General features: G+C 39.1%; 1 protein-coding gene across 2 annotated transcripts in view; it reads right to left on the bottom strand.

The window, feature by feature from the left end:
• The window catches only part of LOC111869793 (tRNA-dihydrouridine(47) synthase [NAD(P)(+)]-like), a 30,350-nt gene extending 14,929 nt beyond the window's left edge, over positions 1 to 15,421 (bottom strand). For both annotated transcript variants that reach the window (XM_023861563.2, XM_023861562.2), the window contains exons 1-6: positions 15,232 to 15,421; positions 13,356 to 13,760; positions 10,710 to 11,157; positions 4,906 to 5,100; positions 2,888 to 3,004; positions 1,027 to 1,203 (exon numbers count right to left, since the gene is read on the bottom strand). In XM_023861563.2, coding sequence (XP_023717331.1) covers positions 1,027 to 1,203; positions 2,888 to 3,004; positions 4,906 to 5,100; positions 10,710 to 11,157; positions 13,356 to 13,760; positions 15,232 to 15,293 — 1,404 coding nt within the window. In that variant the 5' untranslated portion in view covers positions 15,294 to 15,421. The remainder of the gene's footprint in view (positions 1 to 1,026; positions 1,204 to 2,887; positions 3,005 to 4,905; positions 5,101 to 10,709; positions 11,158 to 13,355; positions 13,761 to 15,231) is intronic.
• Positions 15,422 to 20,688: the final 5,267 nt, after the last annotated feature.

Raw genomic sequence — 20,688 nt, 5'->3', positions numbered from 1 at the left:
AATGTATAGGTATAAGAATTTTACAGTCATCTAGGTGTTAGTTAAAATACTTGAAGCATTTTTTGTATCCTTTTTCTGCACTTAAGAAAGAGTCACCTACCACTAAATTAGGGTCAACATAGCCACTTATTGGAATGTATCCATTTAATCCTCCACAAATTCCTCCACTCAACACCTCAGTGTTACCTGCATCAGGAGTAACTGTAATATGAGCACACCACAGACTAGGGCTCAACAGGTGTTCTTCACAGTGATAAAATAATTTATTTTGCCATTCTACAAGGATAAACCTAATAGCAACTCGTGAAAAATCTGAACGATAAAAATTAACCTTCCCCCCCAAAAGCAGAAATCCACATTACCAAGACAGATAAGGATTATATATAAAATTCATATAATTTTTTCTGATGACGCTCTTCTATTCAATTTTATTTAAACTTCAATGGATTTTGACTGCCTAACCTACACCAGCCTTCAAATTGTAATTCCAACTAGTCTAGTCACTCACAACTAGGTTTTCTTCATATTAACCTGCAGTGCCCTGCAATAAATATACGAGTAAACACAACAAATCCTTTCTGTTACATATTTATTTGGTAACATGTTTTCTGGTTCTAGTGCCCCTCCAACCAAACCTACTGATACCATATCACAGGCTGAATTTAGTGTAAGAGGCTTCAAAACAATTGGTAGAATTTTTGAGTCATTTTGGCACCACCTGCAAAAATCTTAAAATATTTATAGTTTTCCCCAAGAAGGCATTCCTTCTTTGAAACATCAACACATAATTTGATAATATATGGGACTGGTAAGGAACATGAGAGAAAGCAGAGGAAATTAATAGTACAAGAACTTAACTAACAACTGTAACACTTCCCAATGGATTCTCAATGGGTGTTATACTAGTAACAAAAGATAATAATAAAAATACATAATATTGCAAGTAAATGATATAGATGTGTATACATTTCTAAAGTTAACAACAGAGCTACCTCTAACTTGAATACACAACTGGGAGAAACTGACCGTTACAAGTGAAACTCCCCAATCCTGGAACTTTGGTATAAGTGTGTGGAGTATGTTCTTATCAGTGTAAACACCAGTCCTTGTCTTCAGAGTCAGTGGGAGATCGATAACATTGCTCATGCAGCGTATCACAGATTCCAGGGCCTTCTCACGCCTCAGCAGACCACTGCCACCACCCTAACAACAAAACATGCTGTATCAATACCTGGGAGTTGTGACAGCTCAGTAATTAGCTCTGTGTTCCAACAGTTTTCAATCCAACTGGCATTGGCAACTCTTTCTGTAGAACTTAAAAGACCTTGAAAATGACTCTTGATGATAAACACCCCATACCAAGTTTCCACAAAAGTCTACCTTGTGCCATTTCAAATCAGTTCCTCCCATAACACTTCTTTAAGATCCACCTTTAATATTAGTCTACCTACATTTGTGTCTCCAAAGTGGTTGCTGCACTTAAAAGCTCCTCTCCTCTTTATCCTACAGTTAGGGGGACGATTACTGATTTATCCCTGGTTCCATCATTGTGTTCTCAGTGCTCCCCACATGAAATGGGGTGTCCACACTTAGCTTTAATATGAAAAGAATGAATCTCCAAAATAAACATTCATAACAATTAATAACAATAACAAAAATAAGACTTAAACCATTACATTTGACCTTCAAACATGCATATGAATCTATGCCCTCGACTACCTTGGTCAGTCCAGACTGCAACCCAACAGAAGAAAAATATGCATAAGGTAGCCACATGGAACCAACTCCAGACCTTGAAAATGACCAGACTCAAGTAACACTGGGAGACAACCCAAATTCCAATGTTACCTCATTATCTAGCCATACAAGAAAACTAACTGGGGTAGCAGCAGGCCCAAACACATACAAATATATGACCAAACAAAGCTCTCACTACAACATTGCCCCCCCCACCAAAAAAGAAAAAAACTTAACATACAGTTTCAATGAAGAGGTCCTTTGCCCTCAACAGACAGAATAAGGAGTCCAAACACAATTTGGAAATCCCAGTCTAAATGGAATTTAGCAACTACACTGCTCAACTGATGGCAAGCAAAGATTGCAAATTTAAGTCTTCAGACTCAATCAAAGAAAAAGAATTTAGAAAGCATGACCTAAACAGAATTTCACCATCCACCTCGCTGACCGCTGGCAAATGAAAGACCAACTTTCAACTCTCACTACTGTGACAGAGGTCTTCTTTTTCTAAACAACTGGAGGAAGGGGAAATCACATGTGACATGAGAATGATGGGATTACATAAACGAGTGACGACACAGCTGTTTTGGGGTGGAGGTGGAGGGGACACCAGGCCGAAATGGGCAAATTCTGAGCCATCTGAACTTTGAACATGACTCAGCACATCAAGGATTTGTAGCTTTTCAAAAATAAAAAGTAAATTTTGTGAATGTGACTCCACTATATTCAAAATTTCTAGTAACAGACAAATATACAGTACCATCTACAACATTCTTCTTTTTATTAAATATAATGAACAGGATTTCAGTTTGCTCCAAGTAAGATTTTAAAAACAGCTTATCAAAAATTATATATGTACTAGTAAAATTCTAAAGGGTTTGACGACTGTGTATAATACAGGAGGTTACTGAGATTTTGGACTTCATCCACCATTCATTAGAAAAACTAACCTCAATGAGTGACAGAGGTTAGCTCTTTCTACTGGACACAACAGAGTAGGTGCCTGCCACACTTTCACCCCAGGATGCAAACAGGTCCAGTTTGCAAAATGTTATGTACTTTAGAATACTGAACAATCAAAAAAGTCCAAGAACTTGGCAACTTCAAGTATATGTATATATACACTAAACTATGAAAACAAAAACTGTACCTGTTGATAAACAAACTCTATTGGACAACCCAAGTTGATATCAATAAAATCGATGTGTGTTGTTTCTTCAAGCATTTGAGCACAGCGGGTCATAACATGTGGATTGTTACCACACAGCTGTAAGGAGGATATACAAGTACAACCATTAGATGAAAAAATTACAATTAAATGGTGAAGCAAGTAAGAACATCAGTAATGTAAAGGTAACTATCAGAGCCAGAAAAATAATCTGTGACATAGGAGTGCTTTAAGAAATTCATTATTAGCAGAACTCTACGATTCAAAATGACTGACATGAAGGACACATAAATAATGACTTTACAATTCTACAATGGTGTGAGAAAATTACACACCTTGTGGCAAACAGGTGCACTACAGGGTGAACCAAGTCACTGCACACCTACACTACAAATGATAAAACCACCTCATTTTTAGTACTGTCACATGTCTGCTGAAAGTCAGGATAGCAAAACCAGAACAGACGTCCGTTGCTAGGCAATGGCTATGTAAACACGTTTCCATGACAACTAAAACACACTTCTGCGGCAATGAATACACAAACGCAACAATACAGGACCTGTTGGAGGCAGTATTCTCTGCTGGGCCCATGCCAACGTTATATACTGGGGACCAAAACTGAAAAATTGGCACCTACTCAGACTATCCCCTCCTCTCATCAAAGAGCAAACCCCATTTCCAAACATACAAATGGCCTTGGAACAAACATAAATTAGGTCATGGTCCCCAATGAGGCTCGAAACCGAGAATGACTGTGCTGGCAAGGACAGGCAGCAATCTACTGGACTGGACTGAATAGTTAGTACCCAGACAGACAACTTCTGAATCAGATACGAGTGCCAGGCTGCAATAACAAGTGGTACCCAGTGGTGGCTAGGCAGTCAATGGCCAGGAGTTGTGGCCATGAGACAGTCAGCAGGCGGTAAGGATGTGAACATGTAAGCTGAGGAATCTAGTGTTTGGAGCCATTACCGGGCAATGCTTAGTGAAGACATAGAAGGCTCTATGACTGCTGCAGTATCATGATTTGTTAAGTGTGTAAATCAGTGAAACTGTTGTAGTCACTTGTAGTTACAGTTTATAAAGAGCTCAATAAATCCAGTAACCAATGGAAACTCTGTGTCTAGTGACTTAACACGTGAGAGTATTAATGTTTGTAAATTTGCACAACAGATGAGCACACAGTGTGTGCTTAAGAAGCATTTGCACCTGCATCCTAACAAGATAACATCAGTGCATGAACTGAACGAGAGGGATGTCCATCCTGCTGAATACTGCCAGTGATTTGGAGATGTAACTACTGCCAAGGGACAGGATATTCTGGTCATCACATTTCTTACTGACGAAGCATGGTTCCATTTACCCATTTATGTCAACGACCAAAACCAGTGATTTGCTCAGCAACTAATTCATATGAGATCAAGCATACACCATCACATAATCAGAAGGTTGGTGTGTGGTGTGTCATACCACAAAATCAGATAATCAGCCCCATATTCTTCAGTGACACTATCAACATGGAACATTACTGTGAAGTGATCCTTTATCCCTTTATTGGACATTTAAATGCCACAAAATTGCCCACAGCCACTTCCAACAAGATGGTGCTACTGCGCACACAACTCATGTTTCCATAATATATTCTGGGGAAAGAGAATTTCAAAGGACATTTGGCCACCATGGTTACCCGATCTTACAGCCCCTCACTGTTATCTGTGGGGAGCAAAGAAGGGAACATTTTATGAATATAATGCTCACACTCTCCCTGAGGTGATGGAAGACATCAAAAATTTCATCAGGAATACCCTTCTGATTGAAATTTTGTTGTTATCTTTGCAAACAAGGTAAGACATGTAGATGAATGTCTACAAGCACATGGGGGCCATGTCCAGCATTTTGGTGTAACTTAAGTATGAGAAATGTATTCCTATTAATGTGCAGGGACTCTTTGAATATACTCATCATTTATGGTATGTGCGCATGGATTTATGCTGTCTTACTTGGACTCCAAACAAGTCTTCTGATGTATGTCGCTTAACAAGAGCCCACTCTTGCTGTAAGCCTTGCAGTAAAGAAGTAGCCATTGCCATTTCCCCGCAAGTAATCTCTGCTCCAAATTCCTTGCAAATTCGGCGAAATGGAAGGTTTCCAACTGTCGTTAATGGAGACAGATACAATTTTCCTTTCCAGTTGACCTATTGACAAATACATTATGAAGAGACAATAAGAAGATACTGATAACCCAAAAATTGTCTGGGATTTGTTCCAGCACAGAGTAAGGGTGTGTGAAAACCAAGTACTCAGAAGAATAAAGTGTGCTAACTTGGGTTTGAAGAGCAAGTCGAAGAAGCAATCAAATCACAATATGTTGCTTGCTAACACTGTTAGGATTATAAAATCAAGGACAAGATGGGTGATATGTACATAGGTAAGTCAATAAGTAAGTTACAAATGGATATAGAACTTAAACAAATAAGAGTACTGATTTTATTTCTCAACATAATCTCCCTGTATATTGAGGCACTTGTCCCATCATAAGCCCCTGAAAACCAGAAACATAAAATTCTTTAGGCTGCTGTCAGAACCAGACAGTGAGTTCCCTTTCTATACCTTAATCGTCGGGAAAATGTTCAGCCGAAAGATGAGGTTTAAGAGGGGCGAACAAATGGAAGTTGCCTGGAGCAAGGTCGGGGCTATACAGGGGGTGCTCGAGGACTTCCCACTAATAGTTTTGCAGCATTTTATTTGTCTTGTTGGCAGTATGGGGACGCACGTTGTCATGCAAGAGCAACACGCCTTTGGTGAGGAGTCCTAGTCACTTCCGTTGAATGGCCTTACGAAGTTTCCTGAGGATGCTACAGTAGGAGTAGGCATTTACGGTTTGTCCTTGAAGCTGGATTGCAGTGAGCAGTACGCCTTCGTGATCCCAGAAGACTGTGAGCATAACTTTCCTGGAGGATGGTGTCACCTTAAACTTTCTTTTGGCAGGCGACGCAGGATGTTTCCACTGCAATCACACATGCTTTGTCTTGGGCTGGTAATGGTGATCCCAAGACTCATCGCCTGTGATAATTCGGGCTAGCATACTGTGTCCTTCATCGTGGTAGCGATTGAGATGCTGTAATGCCAGACCCATTCTTTGCATTTTGGGTTGTGGGGTCAGCATGCGCGGTGTGCATTATGAGGTAGGTCAGGCCATGTGAACAGCCAATAGCAGTGGCTATAGTGTCTATAGTTACCCTTCTGTCTGCTTGGATTAAGTCTTCAACCTGTTGCACATTCGCCTCTGTGGCAATCTCCGTGGCTCCAAGCGACTTCCATTTGTTCAGCTCTCTTAAACATCACTGTCATTAAATATCACTGCCAAAATGAGAGTTGAAGTAAAATTTCACATGGACACCATGCTGTCCTTTTACATTCTACAGTACTGTCTTAGCTGCAAGAGTGGTGCAGAACAGAGTCCTTCGGTACAGTGACCCCAGATGTGTCCACTGCATCAGCTACTGATAACACACAAGTACAGAGCACCTGTGAAATGTTAACTGCCTGGGGTAGCTAAAGTGCTTGATGAAAATTCTGTTCCAGTGCTATTTTGTCCAATAAAAACCCCATATGGACTACCTTAGGATTGAACACAGGTCTTTTTTGATGGTGATTAATTACTTGAGCTATGTTACAGCATTAAAATTATCTCAACAAAAGAAGAACATTTTCAATTATGTACTACCACACACAATTTCAGGGCCCCATATTGACATTAATGTTGTTCCAACCACTAAATTTGGGCATCCAATTTGATTTTATTAATAGCCAAAAAAAAGGAAGCAGACGAGATATTAGGGTGTCGTAAAATGGCTTAATCTTCATACCAAATTTCATGATAATCAGTCAGCAGGTTCAAAAGTTAAAAGGGGAGGGACACACACAAACACAGAGCATGATAATCTTACAAGCTTAGTGATCTTCCTTAATAAAGCCAAGCAGGTCTATGAGACTACCACGTTGCATGTTTGTTGTAAGCGATGGACAGATATCCATGAAAAATGATACAAATATTATGTTACTGGGGTCCATTCAACCTCAAATTTTTTTTTAAATTCCTAGAATCAGTACCAAGGCCTGAAGGCTAGCATGGGTCACAGGATAGCAGGCTTATGATGCAGGCTTTGTTGGCAAATCCATATCTCAACCTCCCAGTCGGGGGCCCAGGGTGCACTCTTGTGTTGAGAGCACAGGGCGTAGCAGATGGGAGTGAAGTGAGGGGCAAGTATCTGGTGTCTTAAAAAGTGGATCCTTTGGCTAGGGGAGCAAACCCTGCGAGAAAGTCCAAGCATTCAATGTAATGAAGGTTGGATGCAGGGCTAACAGTTTCTCTCCATAAAGTACTAAATGTTCAGAAACCCAAAGAATTAACCAGACAGATCAAAGGAAGCGACCCTGGAAATGAAATAAGGCTCATGATTTTAATATGGCTATATGGAATGCCAGTTTATTTTGAGCAGGTATTTTACAAAATCTAATACAAGAACTTGCGGATTAAAATGTGTTTAAACAAAATGTATGGTAAAGTCCATATAGGTAAAAATTTGTCTGATAAATTTCCTATCGAGAATGGTCTAAAACAAGGAGATGCCTTATTGCCACTACTTTTCAACTTTGCTTTAGAATATGCCATTAGGAAGGTCCAGGAAAACCATGTGGACTAAAATTAAACGGGACACATCAGCTGGTGGTCTATGCCGATGATGTGAATCTACTGGGTGATAATGTAGATACCATAAAGAAAAAACACAAACTTTAATTGATGCAAGTAAGGAGGTTGGTCTAGAAGTAAACACAGAGAAAACTAAGTATACCGTATGTCCAAAAAGTATCTGACTTAATTTATTCCGCTGTAAGTAATGACCAAAGGGGTGGGGAAACTGAGCGTAGTGGTAGGAGGGACTTTCATGCGCATGCGTGATTTTTTGCTGACTTGCAACACTGCCGGATGTGTCTGTGGCTGCCAGATAGCGAAGTGGTGTAAAGCATGTTCGTCACATTCTCGTTTCGCTCAAGATGACAGAACACTTGGAGCAGCGATACTGCATTAAGTTTTGTCAGAAACTCGGGGATACCCAAGCAGAAACAATTTGCAAAATTCAGTAGGCTTTCGGCGACGATGCAATGGGGGTCACTCAAATTAAAGAGTTGTTCCACCGCTTTAAACATGGCTGTATGTCGGCAGGCAGTGAGCAGCGTTCCAGGAGACCGTCAACGAGCCGAAATGCTGATGTCATTGGAAAAGTGCGGACACTGATCATGACCGACCGTCGTTTGGCCATCCATGAAGTTGCTGACGAGGTTGGGATCAGCAGAGGTTCGGCAAACACAATTTTAACAGGATTTGGGCATGCGAAGAGTGGGGCAAAATTTGTGCCCAAGCTGTTTTGCCGGAGCAGCAACTCCACCTTGAGGTCACGCAGGACATACTGGAGTGCGCCAACAGGAATCCTGAGTTCCTGAAGACTGTGATCACATCTGAGGAGTCGTGGGTGTATGGATATGACCCGGAAACCAAGGTCCAGGCATCACAATGGAAGCATCCAACATCCCGAGGCCCAAAAGAGCATGACAGGGTCGGAGCAACGTGAAGGTGATACTGACAGTTTTTTTCGATTACCGGGGTGTTGTGCATCATGAATACGCACCACTAGGCCAGACTGTCAATAAGGAGTACTACCAAGAAGTCCTCCGCCATCTTTGTGATGCAGTTCGGTGGAAGAGACCGGAGCTGTGGGACGCACACAACTGGCAGCTGCATCATGACAACGCACCAGCTCATTCATCGCACCTGATCCAGGGTTTCCTGGCCAAGCACTGCATTCCGCAGGTTTGCCAGGCTCCCTACTCTCCTGACATGGCTCCTTGTGATTTCTGGCTGTTCCCAAGATTGAAGACACCACTAAACGGCTGCCATTTTGACAGCCGCGAGGACATCATACAGAACGCGATGGCGCAGCTGCATGCCATTCCAAAAGAAGCCTTCCAGAACTGCTTCCAGCAATGGAAGGACCGCTGGGTTAAATGTGTGGAGTCACAAGGGGCCTACTTTGAAGGCGATTAGGTATTGTAACCACCCAGATACAGAACTTTTCTTCCCGGCCCAAAGTCGGATACTTTTTGGACAGAGTAGTATGTTGCTCTCTAGTCACCAAAATGCAGGGCAAAATCATGACATAACGATAGAAAACAGATGTTTTGAAAATGTGGCACAGTTCAGATATTTGGGAACAATGATAACAACTAAAAACCTGATTCAGGAGGAAATTAAGAGGGGATTGAACTCGGGTAGTGCTTGCTACCATTCAGTCCAGAACATTTTGTCTTCTCGTCTGCTGTCCAAAAACATAAAAATTAGAATATACAAAACTATAATTTTGACGGTGCTTCTGTATGGGTGTGAAACTTGGTCTGTGACATTTAGGGAGGAACACAGACTGAGGGTGTTTGAGAACAGGGCGTTGAGGAGAATATTTGGACTGAAGAGGGATGAAGTGACAGGAAGTTGGAGAAAACTGCATAATGAGGAGCTTCATAAGTTGTACTCTTCTTCAAGTATAATTAGAATGATCAAGTCAAGGAGGATGAGGTGGGCAGGGCATGTAGCATGAATGGAAGAGAAAAGGAATGCATACAGGATATTGGTGTGAAAGCCAGAAGGAAAGAGACCACTGGGAAGACCAAGGCATAGGTGGGTGGACAATATTAAAATGGATCTTAGACAGATAGGATGGGATGGTATGGATTGGATTGATCTGGCTCAGGATACGGACCTGTGGAGGGCTCTTGTGAACACGGTAATGAACCTTCAGATTCCATAAAATGCTGGGAAATTCTTGAGTAGCTGCAAATTTGGCTTCCCAAGAAGGGCTCAGCTCCATAAGCAAGTAAGTAAGTAATACAAGAACTTAAAAGGTATAAATCAATATTGCTGCTGTACAAGAAATAACTGACTCTGTGGCCTGTAGTCTGCAAGCGACCGCCGCTTTTAGGTGAAATTAGTGCCAACTTTTGCGGATAGGGGGTATCATGTGGTGAGCACAACAGATCCCCATGGCCATTGGTCTCGGTTTTCCAGATCGGGGCCAGTATTTCCTTGAAATACCTCCTCAATTATCCTCATGAGGCTGACTGGACCCCATTCCAGACCCACTACTTCCCAGAAAATGTCACCCAAAAGATCATAATCTGAATGATCATAATTTTATCACCAACACAGATCAAAAATAAATAACTACACTTTCTGCAATATATAGTGCATACACACTTTTCACAAACAAATCATATACACAACTGACAACTTTCATCCAAAGCTGACATCCTTGAATCCTCCTCGCATACTCTCTCATATAAATCCATATCATGACTAACATTTGAAAACATGATTACTTTTCCTGCAGGTTACACTTGTTGGTATATATCACTGAGCACTTGGTCAGATAATAGTGGGAGATGTGATATATTATCCTAATGCATAAGGAAAGAAAGCTGAATAGGGGAACTCACTGTAGATGCTGTAATTTAACAGAAATACAAAGAATATAAAAATTTGGTATGTAAACCTCAAGCAGGTTTCCCTGGCTGTGGTTGACATCTTTTGTGATCATGGTATTGAGCCTTCTGGTTCTATTATAATGGAATATTTTTATCACTCAATAACTTATAATTTTGTACATCGAATTAACTAAAGCTGTCTTCTTTCAGACTATTAGTTTATTTGATAAAATTTACTACAGAAAATATAAATCACTGTTTCTATTACCTGCTTCCTTTCCTCCTTCCGAACCTGTATCACATCTTCATCAGTTATGGCTCCACACTGTCTGCTGTTATGTGAAGATTTTGCACCACCTCCATCAATGCAGTTTTCACTTTCACTGATATTTTCTGGCTCTATTTCACAAATTAGGCCTGTATCTCCGTCAACTGGACAAAATGTGTTATCTTCTCCGCTTTCTGTTCTTTGTTGCTTACTGTTTTCATTTTGTTCCACACTGTTCTTACTATTTCCATTACTTATTTTCCCTTTATATTTATCATACTTTGCAATAACAGAACCACTCTTGGAGAAATCATAACAGCGTTTACGTAGATTGAACTGAATACTTTTGTCAAGGTGATTAACAGTTGACTTTGCCTTAAGATGTCTTTCATATAATGAAAAGTTAATAATATTTCTGCCAGATGGTGTTAGGTGTTGTGAACCAAACCTAAAAAAGTTAATTACATATTACAATGCTACACTAAAAGGTATGTTGTCAGTAAATTATTACAACTAGTGTAATTCTTTTTGTTGTATGCTCTTTGCAAGAAATTTAAAAAATAAATGCATAATTGTAAGTTTACATCTGTCCATAAATTGCAGGTCTGAAACTAAGAGACAAATTCTGATTTGACTAAAACCGAGATAAGCCAAAATCATATTTGTGAAAGCAAAAGGAGTTCTGGGCAGGACTCACAAGCCTACTTTCCTTTAGAATACTTCCAGTCCTACAAAGCTTGTGCTGTTAATGCCTCACTTAGATAATCTAAATTTAATGTCTGACAATAACATTCAATTCAGCTCATGGGCCAGTGTGGAACTATGTGCTGATCCTCATAAGCTCAAACCTACTTGAATCCAATCTTTATTGCTTATTGCTGTAAACATGTTACAGCTCACTGTGTTGTCTTCTGAAGGACTCATTACTTAAGTACATGTTTTGTCTGTTAAGGTTACTGGATATATTCTCAAAATTCTGCACCCCTACCATATTTATAATTAATGACCTATTAAAATATTTCATACAGAATTGGTGGCAGTCATCCCCAACACCACCTTCCTTTCCAATAGACCTACTGGGATGCAGGTTTCTCCAACCTCCTGTCACTTCATCCCTCTTCGGTCCAAACTTTCTCCTTAACGCCCTGTTCTCAAACACCCTCAGTCTATGTTCCTCCCTTAATGTCAGAGACCAAGTTTCACACCCTTACAGAACCACAGGCAAAATTATAGCTTTGTATATCTTAATTTTTAGGCAGCAGATGAGAAGACAAAAGGTTCTGGACTGGATAGTAGAAAGCATTGCCCAAATTCAGCCTCCTTGTAATTTCCTCCTGAATCAAATTGTTACTGTCATTCCCAAATATGTGAACTGTGCCACATTTTCATAGGATCTGATAGCTATTATTATGTTATGATTTTGCCCTGCATCCTGGCAATGAGACAACAACATATACTTAATTTTCTCTGTGTTTACTTCTAAGAGCAACCTCCTTAACTCTTTGACTGGCGCAGGCGTGTTTTAACGCCTGGACGATGCCAGCCGTTCCCTGGCGTTGGCGTGTTTTAACGCTTTGACAATCTCGTCCCTTCTTTGCTCTCTTGGCACTCATCAACCAAAGACATATATATGATAGTTTTTGTGCATGTTTGTAAAGAACCCTTGTAAACTTTGTGGGGGTCTATATTACTGTCAGAACCCTCTGGGAAGGTAAAGGTCAGAAAATATTTCACATTCATTCAGTTTCACCATAGCTTCTTGCAGCAAGTGTCTTCGTGTTCCTACAGACCAGCTGGAAAATGTTGTGAACGAGATTTTTTTCTGATGATGATAGTGGCGATGAAATAATGATTCCTGAATTGGATGAAGTTGATAGTGACAATAATNACAAGGTTAGAAAAGAAACAAGTATCATGTGTGCAGGCTGTGGTGTGGCTCTCTGCAAACTTTCATGTTTCAATGTTTATCACACGAAGAAAAACAAAGAAAGAGGTGTGGAAAAGCATTTATTGCATAAAATATTGTATTTTAATTAGTTCCTAAAAATTTCGTTTTTAAAAACCAATTTTTGTTGAAGTTGTTTAGGAAAAAGTAACAACATGCATTTTAGCAACATAAGGTTTAAAGGGCCTGCCAGGACAGGGGTGGGATTTAAATACCCTTCGCGCCAGTCAAAGAGTTAATAGTTACAAAGTTTCTGTGTTTTTCTTAATGATGTCCATGCTATCTCTCAGCAGAGTTACATTATCAGCATAGACCAGCAGCTGATGAAATGATAAACTTAGAGTGAAGAGTAAGATGTTTAAGGAGATGCTAGAAATTTGATTTTGAAGTCAGTAAGGCACTCAGATGCTTAATCCATTAAGGGAAATACGATAAGAAGCAGCAGAAGAAAAACAGTCTATACAGTGCAGTTTCTGTATTACTGATCAGATTTGTAAACAAAAAGTTTAAATTTGTATATGCAATAAATGAACACAAAGACATATGTGGCGGATATAGAGGAAACAGAATGTAGTTCTAAGTGGAATACACACGCCTATAAGTATTATTAACATCTCTTACTTTTGTTCCCATGATATTTCAATTTCTGACATTTCTCTGAGGCAATGTGGGGTGAATAAGTGAAAATTTCTCATACATACCTGCAAGAAGCACCTCTTGGACAACGACCTTGCGTGGAATACACATAACATGTCGAATTTAAATCAGGTGGCTTTGCTGCCAAATATGCTGATACGTCGTGTAGAAAGCTACACTTGTAATTGTTACAAATTGGTAGCTCTTCATTTTCAGCAACATCAATCAGAGTGCGACACAGACTCATTTCCTGATTATGTTTAAAAGGCATAGGCCGTGCCTTATTTTGTCCTCGTAGTCTCTTCTTTTCGCCCTTACTGAGTTTCTGTTTCTTGTAAGGCTGAGAAGCGTCATCTGTGTTATCATTACATTTATTATTATTATCACCATCTTGTGCTGCAAGTTTTTCTTTATCACTTTCAGTGATGCAGTCTAGCAATAACGTTCTCTTATGGTCAGAAATTACATACCTGAAAGTAATATCAGTGTAGTACAGAAAATAGCCACATGTGCATATAATACAGCAAAATCCAAGATCTGGTACTATCAGTTCCTACTAGCAAAAGGTAAAGTTTTCCCTGTACTTAACTAATTAAGTACTACACCATGAAGACATCTGGGGAAGTGGATGCATAGACCCACGTTTTCTTGATGTCTTCCTTTCTCACCTGAAGATGGAAACAGATCCAGTTTCCGAAACGTCATGTCCTCTATTACCTAGAATTCCGGAGATGTGTTCCTTTCTCACCTGAAGACGGAAACAGATCCAGTTTCCGAAATGTCATGTCCTCTATTACCTAGAATTCCGGATGGAAAAAAGTCCAAAAACCCAGTAATTCTGTGTGTCAACCACCATTGTCAGAACCCTTTAGAATATACCATCATGTCTAATCATAAGCAATAAGCAATAGCAAAATGACATACATTTCATATTATATGCAACAAGCCATTATAAAATTGGTGAGTATTTTTAATTAGTCCTACTGAGCCATATGGTTCTGCTACTGGAAGACTAGCCAGAAACAAGGCACAGTTCATGGTCATTAAAAAATTCTTAGACCTTACTGAATTTTAAAAAACATCAATTTCAAAATGCTGAAAAGAAAATATACACATCAGTACTTGCTTAATATATGCTTTAAACGTAAAAGTGGCCTATAAATATGCTAAGAGCTGGATATTTTGTCTACGGTGCTAATATACATACTGTAGAATTTACTTCTGTACATAACTTCAGTCACTTTGTGCTAGTATGTCATCAAAGAATACACACAGTCTGTCGCTAACTGTACTATTTCTGAAAGCATGCACATTTGTTGATTTTTTCATTCTACTACTGCAGAGTTAGTTCTGTGAAACAAAAATATTCATTCCAGTAACATTTCTTGTTGTCAGTACTTAATTTTCCTTACATTTCTCTCACACCAAAATGAAATTCTAAATAAACTGTTGGCTGTGGGTTACAAACCAAACAGCTTCATCTATGATTTGTATTTGTAAATCAGAAGAATCATCAGAATTGCGGAATTTTGCGGATACCCTGTTTTTCCGGGCTATTATTTGGTAGTCCAACATTCATACAGCAACACTTCATCCACTGTTATAAATCAATATAGAAATCGGTGGCGTACATCGTCTTTTTCACCGGTCAATGCCTGTTACATCCTATCCTTTACATTCTGCATAGAAGTAGAGGAAATAAAAAATGTGTAACTGAAATTTTCACGACACGTGCTCTGGAGGCGAGAGATAACCACAAATGTGTAACTGACATTTTCCGAACACGTGTTTAGAAGACACGAGACAACCATAGAGGTGTAACTGAAATTTTCCCAATATGTGCTCCACTTCCTGGTGCATAAATGTATGTTTATAATATTTCCCAATTATACAGCTACGTTAAAATTATATTTAAACAAGTTTAAAGCAACTAGCACATACTCGGCCTTTATAACAGCAACACCACTTTTTCTCTCTGCATCAGGCTCCTTAAAGCCACTCATGTCAGTATTTAACAACAAATGTCAGAAATTACTTCGAAAACCGTACAAAACGTTGACAATTTACACACATAAACACATTCACTCGGCGAAACTCCACGTTATTTATATGCTACATGGCCGCCATGACACCACGAATTCATTACTGCTGCCATCTCAACGCATCGCACCCGAACTATAATACTTCCTCATGGACCTGAGCCCTTCTACAGGAGGAACAATTTCTGCAGCTACTCAACAATTTCTAGGTCTATTACCGTTTTCAAAAGAGCCCTCCACTGGTCCCTATTCTGAACCAGTTCAAATCAATCCATTTTAATATTGTCCACCCACCTACACCTTCGTCTTCCCAGTGGTCTCTTTCCTTCTGGCTTTCCCACCAATATCCTATATGCATTCCTCTTCTCCACCCCTCCGTGCTACATGCCCTGCCTACTTCATCCTCCTTGACTTGGTCAATTAAATTATAATTGGAGAAAAGTACGAGTTATGATGCTCCTCATTATGAAGTTTTCTCGAGCCTTCTACCATTTCATATCTCTTCAACACCCTCAGTCTACGTTCCTCCCGTAATGTCAGAGACCAAGTTTCACACCCATACAGAACTACAGGCAAAATTAGTTTTGTACATTATAATTTTTATGTTTTTGGACAGCAAACAAGAAGGCAAAAGGTTCTGGAATGAATGGTAGTAAGCGTTACCCGATTTCAGTCTCCTCTCAATTTCCTCATGAATCAGGTTTCGAGTTGTTATCACAGTTCCCAAATATCTGAACTGTGCCACATTTTCAAAACATCTATTTCCTAAAGTTATGTCATCATTTTGCCCTGCATTTTGGTGATGAGACAGCAACATACACTTAGTTTTCTCTGTGTTTACTCCTAGACCAACCTCCTTACTTGTGTCAATTCCAGCAGCTGATGTGTCCTGTTTAATTTCAGTCCCACCTGGTTTTCCTGGACCTTCCTAATGGCATGTTCTAAAGCAAAGTTGAAACAGAGTGGTGATAATGCATCTCCTTGTTTTAGAACATTCTGTATAGGAAACTTGTTCACGCCACAACAGAAGATAAAATTGACGACATAAAGGACAGGTTCTATGAAGAACTAGAACATCTATTTGATAAATTCCCAAACTACCAAATGAAAATTTTACTAGGAGATTTCAATGAGAAAGTAGGGAAGGAAGATATTTCCAAACCAGCGATTGAGAATGAGAGTTTGCATGAAATTAGTAAAGATAATGGAGTTAGAGTAGTAAACTTTGCCACATCAAGAAATCTTACTGTCAAAAGTACAATGTTCCCACTTTCTAAAATTGATAAATTTACTTGGACATCTCGTGATGGGAAGATACACAATCAAATCGACCATATTTTGATACACAGGGTAGCAGATTGTGATACTGACCACTACCTGGTGGTGGCAAAGCTTAGGGAAAGACTGTCAGTGAGCGAACAAACAACAGAGTTTATATAGAGAGGCTAAATCTCAAGAAATTAAATGAGGTAGAGGGTAAAGAGCAATATCCTGTTGAAATCTCAAATAGGTTTGCAGCCTTGGAAAACTTGGACATTGAGGTGGATGTTAATAAAGCTTGGGAAACTATTAGAATATCAAAATTTCTGCCAAGGACAGTCTAGGTTATTATGAACTGAAGGAGCATTAGCCATGGTTCGATGAAGGATGCTCAAAATTACTACACCAAAGAGAGCAGGCAAATTGCAATGGTTACAGGATACAAGTGAAATAAATACGGATAATATGAACAATATAAGATGCGAAACCAGCAGGCATTTCAGGAATAAAAAGAGGGAATATTTGAAAGACAAAATTGATGAGCTTGCAATGAACAGTAAGAACAAGAACATTAGAGATCCATATAGAAGAATAAATGACTTTAAGAGGGGTTACCAACCTAGAAGTAACTTAGTGAAGGAGGAGAATGGCGATCTACTTGCAGATTCCCACATTTTGAATAGGTGGAAGAATTCTTTGTTATTGAATGTACATAGGGTCAGTGATGTTAGGCAAATAGGAATGCACACAGATAAGCCGTTAACACCTTATCCCAGCCCTTCTGAGGTTGAAATTGCTATCGCAAAATTGAACCAGTATAAATCGCCAGGTAGTGATCAAATTCTGGGAGAACTTGTTCAAGCAGGAGGCAAAATATTACGTTCCAAGATCCATATACTAATTACTTCTATTTGGCATAAGGAAAAATTGCCTGATCAGTGGAAGGAATCTATTATTGTACCAGTTCACAAGAAGGGTGATAAAACTGACTGTAGTAATTATCAGGGGATATCACTGCTATCAACTTCATACAAAATTTTATCCAATATTTTTTTCTCAAGATTATGTCCATACATAGATGAAATTATTGGGGCTCATCAGTGTGGGTTTCGATGTAACAGATCAACTACTGACCAGATCTTTTGCGTTCGTCAGATATTGGAGAAAAAATGGGAGTACAATGAGACAGTACATCAGCTATTTGTAGACTTCAAGAATGCCTATGATTCAGTTAGGAGGGAAGTATTGTACAATATTCTGATAGAGTTTGGGACATCCATGAAACTAGTTAAGCTGATGAAAATGTGTTTAAACGAAACTTATAGTAAAGTCCATATAGGTAAACATTTGTCCGATAAATTTCCTATCCAGAATGATTTAAGACATGGAGATGCTTTATTGCAACTCCTTTTCAACTTTGCTTTAGAATATGTCATTAGGAAGGTCCAGGAAAACCAGGTGGGACTGCAATTAAATGGGACACGTCAGCTGGTGGTCTATACCGATGATGTGAACCTATTGGGTGATAATATGCATACCACAAAGAAAAACACAAAAAACTTTATTGACACAAATAAGGAGGTTGGTCTAGAAGTAAACACAGAGAAAACTGAGTATACATTGCTGTCTCGTCACCAAGATTCAGGGCAAAATCATGACATAACGATAGAAAACAGATGCTTTGAAAATGTGGCACAGTTCAGATATTGGGAATGATGATAAACAAAAACCTCATTGAGGAAGAAATTAAGAGGAGACTGAACTCGGGTAATGTTTGCTACCATTCAGTCCAGAAACTTTTGTCTTCTCGTCTGCTGTCCAAAAACATAAAAATTAGAATATACAGAACTATAATTTTGCCGGTGCTTCTGTATGGGTGTGAAACTTGGTCTGTGACATTAAGGGAGGAACACAGACTGAGGGTGTTTGAGAACAGGGCATTGAGGAGAATATTTGGACCGAAGAGGGATGAAGTGACAGGAGGTTGGAGAAAACTGCATAATGAGGAGCTTCATAACTTGTACTCTTCTCCAAGTATAATTAGAATGATCAAGTCAAGGAGGATGAGGTGGACAAGGCATGTAGCACGAATGGGGGAGAAAAGAAATGCATATAGGATATTGATGGGAATACCAGAAGGAAGGAGACCACTGGGAAGAGCAAGGCGTATGTGGGTGGACAATATTAAAATGGATCTTAGAGAGATAGGATGGGATGGTATGGATTGCATTGATCTGGCTCAGGATAGGGAGCAGTGGAGGGCTCTTGTGAACATGGAAACGAACCTTCAGGTTCCATAAAATGCTGGGAAATTCTTGAGTAGCTGCAGAATTGGCTTCTCCTCAAGAAGGGCTCAGTTCCATAAGCAAGCAAGCATAGGAAACTTTTCAGACAAATGTTTACCTATACGGACTTTACCCTACATTTTGTTTAAACCCATTTTAATCAGCCTAACTAGTTTCATGGGTACCCTAAACTCTATCAGAATATGGAAAAATACTTCCATCCTAACTGAATCATAGGCTTTCTTGAAGTCTACAAATAGCTGATGTACTGTCTCACTGTACTTCCATTTTTTCTCTAATATCTGATGGATGCAAAAGATCTTATCTGTAGTTGATCTGTTATGACGAAACACACACTGATGATCCCCAATAATTTCATCTATGTATGGACTTAACCTTGAGAGAAGAATATTGGATAAAATTTTGTATGAAGTTGATAGCAGTGATATCACCCAATAATTACTACAATCAGTTTATCAACCTTCTTGTGAAGTGGTACAATTATACCCAAACTATAATATATATATATATATACCTATCTATTCCTATTGCATCCATTTGGAGCATATGGCATCTGTGGAACGCTTGTTTCACAGTTTGTAGGACTCTTTTGATCGGGAATCAGGTCATCGCAAGACCACTACCTACATACAGTCACAGAATAAACACAAACATCCATGACTTGAGTACAATTCGAACCCATGATCCCAGTATTCAAGTGGGTGAAAACATTTCAAGCCTTAGACCAGGGGTCTCCAAACTTTTCGAAACGCGGGCCACATTAGGTAATTCAGAACTTTCAACGGGCCAGATAAAATGAGGAATTAATAACTCTAGGTATATGAGTTTTATTGAAAGCACATGATTTCATAAACTAAATACAAAGTATGTGAGAATAAATTATCATATATTAATGACAACAGACAGTAGCAGCAAATTCTCATATTTTAATCACAAATTATAATAAAACAATTAATGTGAATGATGGAACTCTTTTTGCATTCTTAAAATCTGATTAAATTGAGGTTCTAATTTTGAAATGCTAATCACAAGTAGTGACTTTAAATGTTCATCGGATAAATTTGCCCTGTATTTCGACTTGATGTACTTCATCTGGGAAAAAGTTTGTTCACACAGATATGTCATCCCAAAAATGGAGATAAATTTACAAGCCAGCTGTCGTAGAATGGACTAAAGTTCCGGTAGCCTTATCAACATTCCTCGCTACCAATTCTCAGAACAGTTAGAGCAAAACTGGACATAAGTCGCCTTTAATACAAAAATGGTAATAAGTACGACACCAGCGGTGGTGATGATCTGTTACAATTGCACTGCACCACTGAAAGAAGTCTTGTGCACAAGACAGCTAGTAACGAACTGCTCGTGCTACCTACATTGCCATGAAGTGACACTGCTGATCGAGGCCAAACAAGTACGAAGAAATACTGCACAGTATACGGTCCAGAATTAGTAAAATTGTGAATAATATTAACATAATATGGAATATCAATATATTTTAAACACAATCATAATTAATGAATTTGAAATCTATGAACAAATATTTTTTTTACCAGTACTCATTGGAAAATTAGTTCAATTGGCGCATTTACGCACAATTCTTTCACGGGCCGGATAAAATCACATCACGGGCCAGATGTGGCCCGCGGGCCGTAGTTTGGAGACCTTTGCCTTAGACAACGAGGACACTGTGATTGGCCTTTTCAACACTATTTCACCGTGACTGCAACAGAATGTGTTTTGTTCTCAACACAATTTCATGGAACATTAAGACAGGAAGTTAAGATCTCAAAATA

This window comes from Cryptotermes secundus, unplaced genomic scaffold, assembly GCF_002891405.2.
Source record: "Cryptotermes secundus unplaced genomic scaffold, Csec_1.0 scaffold123, whole genome shotgun sequence".
In the NCBI taxonomy this organism is placed as follows: domain Eukaryota; kingdom Metazoa; phylum Arthropoda; class Insecta; order Blattodea; family Kalotermitidae; genus Cryptotermes; species Cryptotermes secundus.
The sequence above is the reverse complement of the archived record's forward strand: the minus strand, read 5'-3'. Positions and strand labels throughout refer to the sequence as shown.